The 16,160-nt window shown below is 34.3% G+C and overlaps 1 protein-coding gene across 1 annotated transcript; it reads right to left on the minus strand.

Annotated features, from left to right (window-relative positions):
- Positions 1–5,640: 5,640 nt before the first annotated feature.
- LOC139040712 (olfactory receptor 5M10-like) lies at positions 5,641–6,588 on the minus strand. The gene has a single exon (XM_070487472.1). It carries the CDS (start codon positions 6,586–6,588, stop codon positions 5,641–5,643), a length of 948 nt encoding a protein of 315 aa, XP_070343573.1.
- Positions 6,589–16,160: the final 9,572 nt, after the last annotated feature.

Below are 16,160 nucleotides of genomic sequence, written 5' to 3' on the forward strand. Positions count from 1 at the left end.
GGAATACCATTGGGAGATGAATTAAATTTTGTTAAACTTGGACTAGCTGTTTATTAATCTGAGCCTTGTGCTTTATTTTTCAGTAGGAATAACACGTAGCTAGGGAACATTGTGGATATGTAGATAATATAGATGTGCTGGTGATTCTCCCTTTGTCACCCTAGCCCACCCAAAGCTATTGCCTTTTCTTCTCCACTTGCTCTGTCTACCTGGAGTTTTACCCTTAGGGAGCACACCAATGGAGCTCCTTTGGTAACTAGTTTCCAGGTGAATTTGGCCAATGGAAGAAACCAACAGGATGTCAGAGTTGAGAGGAAGAAAATAGAGCTCAGTTTCTTTTTCAATCTCTTCCAGATTCACAATGAAGGTGCTAGAGTGGCTGTAGCCTTCCAAGGAAAACTTTGGTGGAGCTGTGTGTTGAGGAAGAAGATGACCAGGGACTTTCTTCCTCATTCTAGCTCTCAATGGGCTCTAATGACAAGAGCCACTGGCTGGCCATTTCAGGACTAGGGGTGTAACTTTAACATAAATAGAGTCATATAAACAAATAATCATTTCTGAAGTGATAAATGGTATGAGGAAAAATAGACCATGGTTCATGATTAAAGAGCTATTTGAAATGGGTTAACTTAGACAAGTGGCCAGGCAATCCCTTTCAGAGGAGGTGTTATTAGAATAGAGATCTAAATGAAGTGATGAAATGAGTCACCCAGAGGTCTGATGGGAGAACATTGTAAACAGAGGGAACAGTATGTACAAAGGCCCTGAGGTAAGAATATGCTTGGCATATTCAAGAAACAGTTAGAAATTCAATGTGGCAAGGGCAGGAGGACTGAGGAGAAAGGGGTCAAAAAATTTAGAGAGGTGTATAGGAAGGCATTACATAAGTACTTGTAGACTCTATGATGTTTCTTAAGAAGTTTATATTCTAGCTCAAGTGGTATGGAAAGGCTTGGACTATTATACCAAGTCCGTAACGTGATGTAGTTTATCTTTATAAAGATCGCTGGCTTTCATGGGAGGATAGAGGACGTCAAGTGTGGAAGGAGAAAGATCATTGTTATAGTTTGGGCAAAAGATAATTTCATCTTAGACCTGACTGGTAGCAGAGGAAATTCTGACAAGCTGTGTTAAGATTTAATATGTAATATTTAGAAAGTAGAACAGTCAAGATTTCCTGATGGTTAAATACAAAGTGTGATATCAAGTGTATGGGACATGTTGCAATTTATTGGAACTCAACTTTAATTTGTTTCAATTTTCTAATGTCATAGTATGCTGACTATCTGAAGGTGATGTTTAAGCTTGAGAAGAAGAAGAGGAAAAAATCCTTTAATTGGAGGAAATTTCTCTTGAGAAGGAAACTTCTGAATGAAAGAAAATTTTATTTTCTAGATTAAAATATTGTAGATATTGATATTGACTTGCCCTCATCACCCACTCTAAACAACATAAGCATGACTTTATTTAACACTGAAGAAAGTCAAAATATTTGGAAGCACAATACTTTTAAGGGGAAAAATAGTAGGAGATTGAATTAGAAAAACATGGATGACCAAGCTGTTCCACACTGGTGTAGAACAGGTTTTTAATCCCTGCTTTTTCCTACTTTCATATTCAAATTCAAACATTAATCAGTAAAGATTTTTTAATTTAATGTCTTGGGATCTGGATGATATTGAAAATGAAATTTTTTGTTTGTTTCTTGCTAATAAAGGCAGTAAGTGTTTATCATGGAAAATTGTGACATAGATATAAAGAAAGCTTTACTTTTCCTTAATCTTCGTGTTTTACAAAATTATCATAATATATATATTGGTGTGCCCTTCTTTTTTCACAAAAAAACTATATAAAATGATTTGCCCTTTCATTCGTTGGGAATTTCTTCATTTTAATGTCTTTATAACATTCTAATGCAAAAATCTGTCATGCTATAGTCCCAGTCTCCTGATGATGACAGTCAATACACCCCTCCAGAGATTCTAGATATTTACAGCCAGCTTCTATTTTGTCTGGCACATGTCTATGCCTAGCCGGTTATTAAATGCAGGCAGTCCTCACTTTGAACAGTGTTGTGGTAACTGGGATCCATGCAAAGCAAGCACATGTTTCCAGTCTGTACAGGTTTCAGTTAGCCCAGTACTGTGTAAAGTGTGGGTGACCTGTATGTAATACATAACTTGTTTCCCTTTTCTCCATCATAAAGCAAACGTTGCTATGAAAATCTCCTCCCATTTCTCATTATACCTTCAGCACATTCTCAAAATTGGACTAACTGTAAAAGTATGCAAACACTTTTGAGATTCCTTAAGACACAATGTTAAATTGATTTCCAGAAAAGCTTCATCTTATCATTCTTTTTGATGCCATCAATGTAGAAAGTGCCAGTCTTTTTGAACTTTCTTAAACGCAGAGACTACACAAAACTGTCTGTTAATTCGAATTTTTGCTTTCTAATATTTGTACTCATTAGTTTTAGCATGTTTGTGTTTTTATCAACTTTCCGTACATAACCTTTAACATTTATTTATATGATGGTGTTTTAGTAATTCGTAAGATTTCTACCAACTTATAGTATTTTAATAAGTTTACACTTTAGCTTATTTTGGGCAAAATCTTTGCCAAAATATCTGATGCCTCTTTTATTGTCAAATTTCAGTGACTTTTCAACTGTGAATTTGTCCACTGCAATTAAGCTAACAGATATTTCTTCCAATGATTTAAAAAGTTAATATTTATTTTAGTTTGGATCTCTATAATTTTTTTCAGTGTTCAAAATGACTCACAGTTGAGGAGTACATGTGAGCATGTCAGTCCTTTTGGGAGATAATCCCTGAAAAACAGTGTTGCATAATGGACACATAATGGTATAATGGAAAAATGAATGTTTGTGCAAAAGTGTTAACAAGTACACAGCATTAACTTGTAAAAGTTAAATGCTTCTTTCCTCATTTATGGGCCATCAGCACCTCTCTGCCTTTCTGGCAAAAACACCCTTAACTCACTTGTAACCTTTCTTCCCTAAGCAGTCCTCTCTGTGGACTCCATGCCATACGTCTCTTCATCAGATCTGGGGACCAAGCTATAATAATTCTATTAATACCAAAATAACTTCCATATTCCTAAAAGAATTTACAATGCATGTGTGTTGCATCTATAGTCATATTTGATCTTATTAATATGTGTGCATATACTTTCTACAGTGAACATTCACATGCATAAATTCTGAGGTAAAAACATTGAATAGCTAGAAGCATCTGATTTTCACTCAAATTACACTTGAAAGAGAAAAATAATGAAGATAGAATTCCTCTGCCAGAGCTTAAAACACATTTAAAACCTACATTAATTATAAGAATTTGACTTCAAATATAGATATAGATTTGTCAAAGGAACAGAAGAAATATACCAGAAATGTATTCACTTAGTGTATCATAAAGGGAACATTGCAAATCTGTGGGGCAAAAAAGGGTTGCCCAATAAATAATGTGAGGAAGTGGGTTAAAAACGTCAAGGAAAACTTACGTACAACATTACAACATACAACAAAATTATATCTAGAATAATTCAAGATATTCCTATAAAATATGATTATGAAAAATTAATAACATAACATAGATACTTGCCTATTTAAATTGAGAATTGAGAAAAGCTACAAAACAAAAAATAGATAAAATTTTTTCCAAATATGCAAATATTCTTCATGTGAGAAACCATCAGAAATAACATGAAGGGCAATCATCAAGCTGAGGTATTTTCTTTCTTTATTAAATATACATTTCAAACTTTTTTGTTAAAAAAAATTCCAGTCTTTTCCTAAGAATTTCAGTTGAAACATCAAAGAAGTAAATAATCTTAAATAATATTTTCTATGATTAATAGTAGTACAGCGAAATGGTTATCCTCAAATATTGCTTGTCATAAGTATAAAGTGTTACAAATTTTCTGAATAAAAATTTATCTATAGAAGATTAACAGGAGTGTTAAAATTGTTCGAAACAATTAACTTAGTAATTGTTTAGTAGCACTTAGTAACACTTGTAGAGATGTATCCTAAAGGACCAATCATAGAAATATGTACACAGAGATATAACTTAATCTTAAAAATACTAAGATACATCAATAAGACGGAATAATGGTTCGCAAGATAAGCCAAGTGGAAAAAACTACACGAAAATGTTGAGAGTGGCTCTGTTTAGATAGGCAATTACAAGTAAATTTTGCTTTCATTCCTTATATCTTTCAGTATTTTTAGTTTCTTTTTCTGTAATCTATACCTATTCTTTTTGTAATTAAGTTCAAAATCAGTTAATTGTTAAGTATTACACTACATTAAAAATTATGTTCTCCAAAAATATTTTGTCCATATGAAATGTAAACATTATACCATCAACTGAAAATCAATATTCATACTTGTATATGACAATTGATTCCAATTTTGTTTTATTAATTATATATGCATAAAATTATTGAGAAGGAATATTAACAAAAACACAAAGGGAAACCATCCAGTGGTTTAGGAAATGTCTTTGATAAATATTGCTTCTTCATTAGCTGTCTGTATTTTCTAGTTATTTAAAATGAACATGTGTGCTTTTATAATATGGAAAATATATCGGTAAAATGCCAACTAAATATGTCTACCACATCTCAATATTGTCTGCTTTACATAGAACAGTAGGATAATTCTTTGTATATTGCACACAAATTATCATGTTTACCTGAAATGTCAGAGGAAATTCACATTACCCATTATCAGCTATATCACTCTCCTCAGACTCACCATGGTTTCTGGAACAGGACTAACCTCAGTAGCTTATTATCCCCAGCAATCTGTCCAGCATTTGCAATGCTGAGGAGTTTAACCACTGCAATGTGAGTTGGAAAGAGGAAAGAATTTGGAATCAAGGGATTTACCTTTGTGCTACTGAGTGGTTGAGTGACTTTGAGTAAGTCATTTAATCTCTCTGTGCCTAAGAATCCAAATGTTATAAATGGAGATAATAATTTTCTCACTAGTTCATTTGCAAAGATTGAAATGAAAAGTGATATGAAAAGGAGTACCAAATTATAATCGTGTGACTTATGATTATATTTACGCATGTTGATTTATGTTCTATCCTGTCTGTGAAGAAATTCTGAGATGACTTTCACCCCACAACTTACACAGTGAAAAGATTAAATCACAAATAGAAGTAAATAAATAGAAAAAAGTTTTTTTAAAAAAATCCTATAAAGAAATAAAGTATCTGGATTAAGAGAGTTGCCAAAATTGAGTTTAAGTTTGGTTCCTGAAAGCCACAGTAGTTCCCATGACTAAAAAATAAAAGGAAGCATACAATTATTTAGACGGAGTATAGAGTACTTTTACAATGATTCTAAAATACACTTTTCAAATAGGATTATAAATCTGGATAGCAGCATATTCTGTTTCCTAGGAGTTGGAAACACAACTCTTAGTTTAACAAAGAGAGATGTTTGTTATGTGTTAAGGGAATGTCCCACAGACTAAAATTGCTGATCCTCAAAAACAAACTTGCACTAGGGACCCTAGTACGGTTGGGAACCCTCTCTTTCTCATTTCTAGGCTCTAAACACCATCTTACCACAGACATTTAGTCATTTCAAATGAAAAGATGCTTAAACGGTAATTTTATGAAAGAGATTTACCTTAATCATTTGCTGCACGGCCTGGATCACATCCTTGTTCTTTAGACTGTAGATCACTGGGTTCAGCATTGGGCTCAAAAAAGTATAAAAGACTGCAATTATTTTGGAATCCTCTACAGACTTCTTAGATGGAGTCCTTAAGTACATGAAGAAGAGGGTTCCATAAAATATAGTGACTATTGTCAGATGGGAACCACAAGTAGAAAAGGCTTTGTGCTTGCCTTCGGGAGAACGGATCCTCAAGATGGCTACAATAATGAAAAGGTAGGACATGAGAATGATGAAGAGGGAGCTTGAGAGAGTAAAACCAGCAACTATAAACATTGCCATCTTCTTGACATGAGTGTCAGAGCAGGTCAACATTATAAGAGGAGGATCGGCACAGTAGAAATGATTGATTTCAAGGGAGCCACAGAAGGACAAGTGAAAAGTCAGCAGTGTCTGAGAGAGTCCATTGAGGAAGCCATAAGTATAATGGACTGTGACTAGAGAGATACAAATGTTCTTGGACATTATGGTACTGTAACGTAAAGGGTTGCAAATGGCTACATAGCGATCCAATGCCATCGAAGCAAGGATATAGAACTCAGTGATCACCAGGGCAATGAAGAGAAGACACTGTGTGAAGCATCCAGCATAGGAGATGGTCTTCTGGTCTGAGAGGAAATTGTACAGCATGTTTGGAGTAATGTTGGAGGAATAAAAAATGTCTACAAAGGAGAGGTGGCTAAGGAAGAAGTACATGGGTGTTTGGAGGTGGGAATTCGTCCTGATCAGTATGATCATGCACAGATTCCCTGCCAGCGTGATTAGGTAGATCACCAGAAATATTCCAAACAGGATCTTCTCTAGTACTGGGTTGTTTGTGAGTCCCAAGAGTACGAATTCCATCACTATAGTGTGGTTTTGGGAAGACATTTTCTTATCCCTTGAAAACTGAAAGTGAAGAGTTCTGTCTGATCCAGATTCTTCATTTATTCCATTTATCCCAGTAGATGCACTTCATCATTTACTCTTTGATCTATTCGCCTATGGGGAAATTATTCTTTTTTCAACAAACACATCAGAACTTCTACATAAATATTTTTGCCTTCTGTCTCTGTAATATCTCTTTCTCTCTGTATCTCAAACTCTCCCTTTCTCACTTGTTTATATATATATATATATTTCTATATATAATCACACCTTTATTTCTATCATCTAGGAGAACTCCATATTTGTCAATTTTTTTCAAAGTTTGTGCAAAAAAAAAGCATAGAAATTAAAATCGGTTATGAAAAACAGCAGGTCATTGGAATCATTCAAGTGGAAAACTGAACGAATTTGGATTTCAAAGGTCCCTCCCCATCTGATATCTTATTTTTCAGATACAAGCTAGAAAATAAATATTCGGTACAGCATTTTCACTTGAAACTCATAAATATCTGCCTTAATTTCATTCAGAAGGCATTGAATTAGTGAATTCATCTCTTGAAATATGACTTAGAAGGTAGAGAACTAGTAATTACTCTCTCTGCTTTGCAAATTCACCCACTCATTTCTTCATGTACACTATGAGGATTGTTTTTTCTTTTTCTGTTCCAGGTTCTGGGGTTACAGCAATGAAGAAATTCCCCACGCTCATGGGGCATGTGTTGTAGGAGGAGGAACAGCTATTAAACACATAGATAAAAATGTATAAAGTAATGTCAGTTAGAAGCAAGAATTATGAAGAAAAACAAAGGTGAGATGCTTTTAGATGGCCATTCAAAGAAGGCCTTTTGGAGAAGATAGAATTTGAATAGTAGATAAAGAATGCACATACCTGGAGAAGAATGTGGCAGTTTTTGGTCATCATTTTTGTGCAAACTAATATACATATGAAAATATTTGTTTAGGGAAATACAGATCAAGTTTAAATGTGGCCTTAGTTCCCACCTAGAGCCACTGAATCTCAATTCTTTGTGAAAGTAAGATATGCCTGGAAAAATCATGCCTCAGAATTGCAACCTAAAGCTATTTTTATTTAGTTTTCATATATACATCAGAAGAGCGTGCATATAGTAATTAATTTTTAGAGATGTCATGAAATATTAACATATGAATAGAAAAAACAGACAGAACTGATGAAAATAATTTTTTTACATTGATAATATTAATCTCCACCCAAAAGAGCAAATGTATTTTTCATTAACAAATGTAAAAATGACCTACCTGTAAAAGTTAACTTACCATATTTTGTAAAAACAAGATGGGAAGATTTATAATGGATTTCTTGGGTACATTCCCTAGAGTATTTTAGAAGTCATTCTAAAAAATCCAATTAAAACAGTCTTTGTTCCTCAAGGGCATAACCTTATTTTGGTTCTCTGAGATCCTAGATTCTCCTTTGAGGCCAAAGTCCACACCTAACATCGTGTACCCTGCTTGGTACTGAGTACATGCAATCTTTAGCACAGATGGAGAAATTAGTCATCATCTTTAATAAAATGGAAGGAGGAAAATATGGGCAGACAGCTTTTGTTTTTTTGTGTATAGTAAAGATGACAGAATTCTCAACAGAAATCTTTATTATTTCTCTATAAGCACTGAGGTTAAGTCATCTAATGAGAGTGAGGTGAAAGATAATGAAGTTGATGAGAGACTTGGAGAACAGAAACAGTGTGGAGAGCAGAAGGGTGACATAACCAAATAAAGGATGTAGAAGTACTGGTCAGAGGTGAGGACCCTTTGGAAGGTGGACATTTTGGATTCGTACTGGAACCAATCTGCCCCAGAGAGTTAATTTCATCAACAGGCTAGGGATCAAAGATGAGATTGAGAGCCAGGATCATGAATAAAATTGATGATTCATGAAATCACTGATTTAGGAGGAGGATTGAAAGCAAAATAAAGAATACTTGGACATTGTTTGGTGCTACGAGTCTGTCCAGTGCACTGATAGTTCCACGTCAATACAATGAAAAGAATCAAAGTGTAGTATGACCAAGAGGAGAGGCATCTCTGATTTTGTTAACTCTCCAAATACCGGGTTACACTGTGAGAAGTCAGTCAGTGAGAAAAAGCTATATATCAATATAAAAATATAGATTGTTATCAACTCACTACTTTTGAGAATATTTGAGCATTACCATAAATTTTTTTTCAAATTGAAGTGGAAAGATTTCTCTGTTTCAATTTGTACCTCTATTTCTTCCTGATTTCTTGAACAAACAAAATAATAAAAGTTAAAGAGTAAAATCTACTGCTTAAATATTTCCATGAAAGAAAAATTTCTTGTAGGATTGAAGAGCTAATTTTGGGATTGCAGAGCCCTCATTTCCTGACCCTTTAATGTGGAGATTTCTTGTTTTGCACAAAAATACTGGAAGATTTGACCCTTCTTTAAGCAGATGGCAGCATTTAGTTTGAAGAAAATTTGTTCTAAAGTACTTAACGCATGTATGTATTTAAATGTTTTCTGATATACTTTAATATATAATAACATTGTAATAATCTTATGATTTACAAAAATTTTTTTCAACACGAAATAGGACTAACTCAGTAGTAACTGAATGGGCAGACAAAAAGAAATGAAGTAGCTCTTTCAGGTTTGGAAGGGCAAAGTATCCACACTTTTCAGTATGTGATCACTTGATCAGAAGTGCACACATAAGAATTTGATGTTCATTTATCAGAGTAATGAATAAGGTTAGAGGGGACAGATTTTACCTAAGTGTATAATACTAACTCAAAGAAGTCTTTCATGCATTCTTATTTTATTATCTTTGGACTCTATTTAAATTATACTTGAAGATATAAATTCTTTAGTTAATATCACTCTGCTTCAACTGCAATGACCAGTTGGCATATATCTACTAAAATGACATCTAAAGACTTTAGCTACACAAATGTCACACTAGTCAGATAGCTGGAAATATCCTTCTGACACTGTAAGTTTCTTACTTATATTTTTATGATTATTCAATTGGCTATCTTTTTAAAGTAGCTTCAACATTGTACTGGAAGTTCCAATCTATGAAATGAAGTTATATAGACTTGAAAAGAAATAAAACTATATTATTTACAGATTACATGATAGTTTACATAGAATCTCCTTTTAAAATATGAAAAAAAGGTTGACTAGACTTATTGTGGTGATGTTTTCACAATACATACTAATATCAAACCAGGAAGTTGTACACCTGAAACTAAACTAAAATATATATGCAAAAGAAAAGTTGAGTATATTTTGGAAAGTGACATGATTACAAGGTCAATATACATAAATAATTTACATTTGAATGTAAAAAACTACCACAATTGGCAATTAAAATATTTAAAATATCACTTACAATAACATCAAAAGCACAAACTGCTTAGAAATGAATACAATAAAAACTGTGCAAGAGATACATAGTGAAAAGCACAGAATGCCAGAGAGAAAAATTAAAGAAGACCTAAATAATGGAGAGACATACCTCACTTGTAGATTGGAATATTCTGTTGACACAAATAATTCATAATCAATCTATAAATCAAAATTTGGGTGAGTTTATTATGAGTCAGATCTAAGGAACATATAACCAGGAAGAGTACCTTCATGAAGGAAGGAAAAACTCCAAAGAAGTGGGTGTACGGGGTGGTTATATAGTGTATTAGAACAAAAAGTATCCATCATATATGACAGGAATATCTGCCTTATATTCTCCAATATATCCCATTACTTTTCATTTATTCATCAATTCAATATTAAGTTGTCAACTGTTCCTAAATTGAACAATAGTTTTAATGCCAGTCCAGTCAACATTTCAGCAAGCTTATATTTTCAATAATCAGTAAATGGATTCTAAAATATATATAGATATAAAAAAGACAAATTAGCCAAAGCACTTTTGAGAGAAAATAAAAATTATCGAATTATCTACACTGCCTAATTTCAAGAGTTAGTAAGAAGTTACAGCTCTCAAAGCAATGTGTGGATCTAAGGATAACAAATAGATTAACAGCACAGAATGGAGAATCCAGAAATATATCCACTTATGTATAGTCAGTGGATTTTTGAACAAGGGTACAAAGGGGTTTCAATGGGTAATGTTGCTGGAACAATTGAATATCTGTATAGCAAAATTTAATTTTAATTCCTATATCACATCATGCTTTAATACTCCAATATTAATTTGACATGGATCATAGGACTAAATGTAAATACTAAATGTAAAAGTTCTCCAGGATAAAAAATTATAGAAGAATGTCTTCATGATTTTGAAGTAACCAAGAATTTACTAGGAAGGACAGAAAATCACTAGATATAAAACAAAAAATATATATATTTTATGTCATCAAATTTCAAAACCAGCACTCATAAAAAATAATGTTAAGATAATGAAAAGGCCAGACACAGACTATGAAGAATATTCTCATTAAGTAATTCTGACAAGGACTTTATATATCAAAATACATAAAGATCTTCCAAAATTCATTGATCAAAATACAGCTAGACAATTAAATTTAAAAAAGCAAAAATGTATACAGACACTTCATAAAAAAAGATATACGGAGGGCCAGTCCAGTGGCACAGTGGACAAGTTTGGATGTTCTGCTTTGGCAACATGGGGTTCGCCCGTTCAGATCCCAAGTGCGGACCTATGCAAGGCTTGTCAAGTCATGCTGTGGCAGGCATCCCATATATAAAGTAGAGGAAGATAGGTACAGATGTTAGCTCTGTGCCAGTTTTCCTCAGCACAAAAGAGGAGAATTGGTGGCAGATGTTAGCTCAGGCCTAATATTCCTCAAAAAAAAAAAAAAAGATATATAAATATCCAATAACTGCATGAAAAGAATTTCAATATCTATAATAGTCAAGGAAACACAAATTATAGGTAAAATGAGATACTACTTCACATTCACATCAATATCAAGAATTAAAAGGATTGACAGAAACAATGTGACGCAACTAGAGCTCTCATAATACACTACTTGATGAAATGTAAACTAACTCAACTACTTCGGAAAACTGGTAGTTCCTTATGAAATTTTTATAAAGTTACAATTTCTTAAAGACATTATGACCCAGAAATTCTACCCTTAAGTATTTATCCAAGAGAAAAGAATACACATATCCACGAAGAATCTCAAATGCATATTAGTGGATGCATAAACAAATTGATATGTATACATATAATGTATATGTATACATAATGTATACATATACATAATGTATATGTATACATATAATGTTCTACTATGCAGAAGTAAAAATGAACAAACTACCCATACACTTTAAATGAGTCTCAAAAAACATTATATGGAGAGGGGGATCAATTTCCTGAATGGTAGGATAGTGACTTCTCAAAACCTGCGCCTCCATAAAAGTAAAGAGAACACTGGCAAAAGTAATCTGAGTGGACTTTTTCAAAGTGCTGGAAATTAACCAAGGGTTGACAGCAAATTCTACGAGAGTTTATTCCAGTAAAAAGACAGAATCATGCTAAGACGAGTGATCTTCATGGCAATTTTTACTTATGCTATTCCCACGTCCTCTCCCCAGATGCACAGTAACCTTGAAAACTGGAATTGTGACCAAGTGGCTATGCACATTTGTCAAACTGCATTAAATTGTACATTTAAAATTTCTACATTTTATTGAGAGTGAATTTACCTCCATAAAGATGATTTAAAGATAAATTTTGCTTCCCTTAGCGTCAAGAAGATCAAATTATGCACTTCTTTTTTTAATACTGAGGTACTGATTTAAAAAGAAAAATGCAAGGCACAATATTATAAGGGCTCTTTGTACTATAGATTAATGCACACCAAAAGCTTAGACACTGAAAGCTAAAGTTTTCCTCAAATACATTCTTCACTAGAGTGTTTTTTTACAAATTAATTCAAGAATGGAATGTAGAAAGCCAGATGGTTTATCTTTTTATTCTTTTATTTTTTTCCTTGAGGAAGACAGTCATTGAGCTAACATCTGTGGCAATCTTCCTCTATTTTATATGTGGGATGGTGCCACAGCATGGCTTCATGAGTAGTGTGTAGGTCTGCTTCCAGGAACCTGCAAACCCAGGCCACCAAAGTGGCGCACACAAACTTAACCGCTATGCCATGGTGTATCTTTCATCTCTTGCCCGTTTTTGTTCCCAACATCACTGAAGCGTGGGACAGGGTAGGGGTAAGGCAGGAAAAGAAGGAGGAGAGAAGAAGCAGGAGGAAAAGGAGGGGAAGGAGGAGGGTGAGATGGAAAAGAAGTAGTCAGAAAGAGAGTTTTAAGCAATCAACAGGGCTTGCCAAGCTAACTACTTATGGGCTTTCTCTGTGGAGATAGAGCCCCAACGAGTTTTTACCCAGGCTGATGGGGCCAATTAATTTTAAAAATCTATCCATCACACAAATTGCATTTTCTTTGAGAATCAGGCACACTAAATGATTAGTATAATAGTCAAAGATGATATTTATGTTATCAGGCAGTCTGATATAAGCATAAAGGCAAAAGCACATGAAATCTCAAATCTAGGAACCATAGAAAAACCAAAGGAGCAAGAGTTGCGTTTTCCAAGCTTTAGTCTAAATGTCATGTCTTCTGTAATGACTTACGGCCTGATATTTTCCTAACTTTCTATCCCATAAGGAGGGTCTGGCTGGTAGTTAGTTCAAACATTTATGTGTAACAATTACAAACAGACTAGGAAGCTTCTGGCTTGTGGGTTTTGATTTTAAATAGATTAGAATAAGCAGTCAGCAAGCAGGTGTTGGGGGGCAGGCCTTCCCAAGATGCATCACTCCGATATGGGGATTATTTTGAGCTGAAGACAATAAAGGCTCAGAAAACTCAGGAAGAACATTTGACCTTCCCCCAAACTGTCTAAAAGAATTTAACATAGAACGCTTGTTCCTGGAAGGAGTTAATACCACAAGATAGCTATCGTATAATGTAAAATAGCTGTGATAAAAATGCACCAACAAGCCCCATTTTTGGCCCAGCAAAACTTGTTTAACAAACATTTGCATTTCCATTTCTGTGTAAATTGTTTTCATCCCCTCTGAAATCCCAAAGCACTACCCCCAACATCCTTTTTTGCCTTTAGCTGAAAGTAATATTTAAGCTGGCAGCTAAGCCATTTTGTTGAATTGCTCAGTTTTCCTGAGTTTCTCTCATGTATACATGTTATGAAGCTTCTTTGATTTTCTCCTCTTATTCTGTCTCATGTCAATTTAATTCATAGCCTAGTCAGAAGGACCATGAGGGTAGAGGATTTGTCTTCCTCCCCCACATAGGCTTAATAAGCCAAATTGTAATGATTTTAATCTGCTAGTTGGATGGATCCTGACCATTTCATTATGTGAAAAGCGATCTCAAGCCAATCACTTTTAACATAATGTTGGTCAGCATTGCAACTCAGTGTGCTGAAATCACCAAACATACTTGTATTTTTCTATCAGCTGAATTCTAGGCACTATGATAGGCAGTATTGCAAATATGCTTGAAAAAAGGATTCCACAAATTGCTTCACATGGAAAAACATCTAACCCATCTACAAATAGAGTTAACATTAGTTGTAACATTCTTGTTGAGGTATAAACAGCATACAGCAAGGCTGCTTACACTGGGGGTTTGCAAATTAAATGAGCAATGGATAGATAAGGAAGTTAATTTTACTGAGCAAATGTACAGTGGAATGCAGTAGCTACTGTAGAGCAAGATTTCTTCTGACAATTCATGACCCCACCCCTACCACCAACATATACACACATGCAGATACATACATACCCCCGCACACCTACATACAATGAAATCATGAGCCATTTTGATAGCCGCTCAACACAAGGTTGACATAAGGGAAGCCATATTGTAGAAAAGAAACCATATTGTAACTTTGAATGACCTCTGACTAACTGATCCAGCTGGATAGGCACCCTCAGGAGATCTAACTGTTCTGTAGGTTTAATGATCCCTGCTTATGCATGTACCTCCCAGTCGCAATAAGACAAGAACTTTGTTCTTTTGACTTCCTTAGGAATGTGATGACCCCTGGATAAAGAGTCTATCCAGTGTGGCCACTCCCAGTCTGCAACACCAGAGGGTCAACCTTTCTAACCCACACCCCTGTAACCCAATGGACTATATAACTGCTTCAAGATTCTGTGCCCTCCTTAAGATGGTTCTTTTGGACATTAGCCAGACATTATCCCCCATGCAAGCAGGATGTAATAAACGTCCTTTCTCTGCCACCATCTTGCTTCTTGATGATTGGATTTTGTGTCATGGTGAGCAGATCATGTTCTTTGCATGTTAACAATTTCAGGCAACAGTTGTCCTTTCTAAAGAGAAAGAGACTTACCTGTGATGCAGTCAGTCTAAACTATACAAATGTGAGGCTATCATGTGAAAAGTCTGTGAAAGAGAATAAGTGAATCCATAATGAGAGAGGAAATGAGAGACAAAGAGATAAAGAGAGAGAAAGACGGAAAGATATGGTGGTACTGAGTATTCCAGGGCTGTGCTAGTTTGAATCCATTATTGTGTTCCTTCATTGAAAAGGTACTATTACTATATGTTGAAATCACATTTATTTTATGCAAAATGAAAGACACAGGACTCTGAAATATCATCTGTTTATTAAAATGTTTAGTTTCAAAGAAGATAGTACAGGTTGTTTTAAAAAGAATAGAACAATATCCAGCCAGGTATAAGGTAATTTTTATTTTCTAACATTGACTTTTTGAAATTTTGGTTATTGAATACTTTCAGTTCCAGATGCCAGAAGCAACACTTTGTCTTCCTTCTCCCTGTGTCTTCCACTGGAATGATTCTTTCTTAATTCTAAAACCTTTATTGATGGCCTGCTATGAAGGCATGGAAATATAAAGATAGATGCGAAGAGGTTTATTTTCTCAAGGAGCACTCAGTCTATGTTGGAAAGCATTACACTGCATTTTTATGATTTTTTCTGTGAGTAAAGCTTGATTAGTGTTGCAATATCCTTAGAATTACACAAATGGTGATGTGCAACTGTTTGCTTTAGGAAGGACAAGGGAGGGCCAGGAACAAACATAAAGGGGATAATACTTGTGCTGTGTCTAAAATATGAAGAACTCTTTATAATAACAACTGTAAGATGGACAAAAACCATTGGATAAGCAAGAAAATTATGCCTTTTTAATATACAATGACTGAAAAGCAGAAAAGGGAGTATTAAATGATAAGTTCTGGGTTTAATTTCTTATAAAAAATCATAGACTGTAGCTGAAAGCAAAATTATTCCTTAGTCTCTTTTAACTGGCTACTTTTCTATGAGGATGACAATCAATCTTAAGATGAGAAAGGGATATACTAGGATCATATTTAGTATATTTTACTGATTCCTAACCAGTTTAAAACACTTTATGTTCAGATGTCGGTGGTCACTGTCTTTAAAGAAAATCCAGTCCTACTGGGGAAATATCCCACTTATGAAAATATCAGTCAAACTGATGGAAAGCTTTAAACTTGTTCCAATCAACATGCAGCCAGCAGTAAAATAGGTATG

This window comes from Equus asinus, chromosome 17, assembly GCF_041296235.1.
Source record: "Equus asinus isolate D_3611 breed Donkey chromosome 17, EquAss-T2T_v2, whole genome shotgun sequence".
NCBI classification, from domain to species: Eukaryota; Metazoa; Chordata; class Mammalia; order Perissodactyla; family Equidae; genus Equus; species Equus asinus.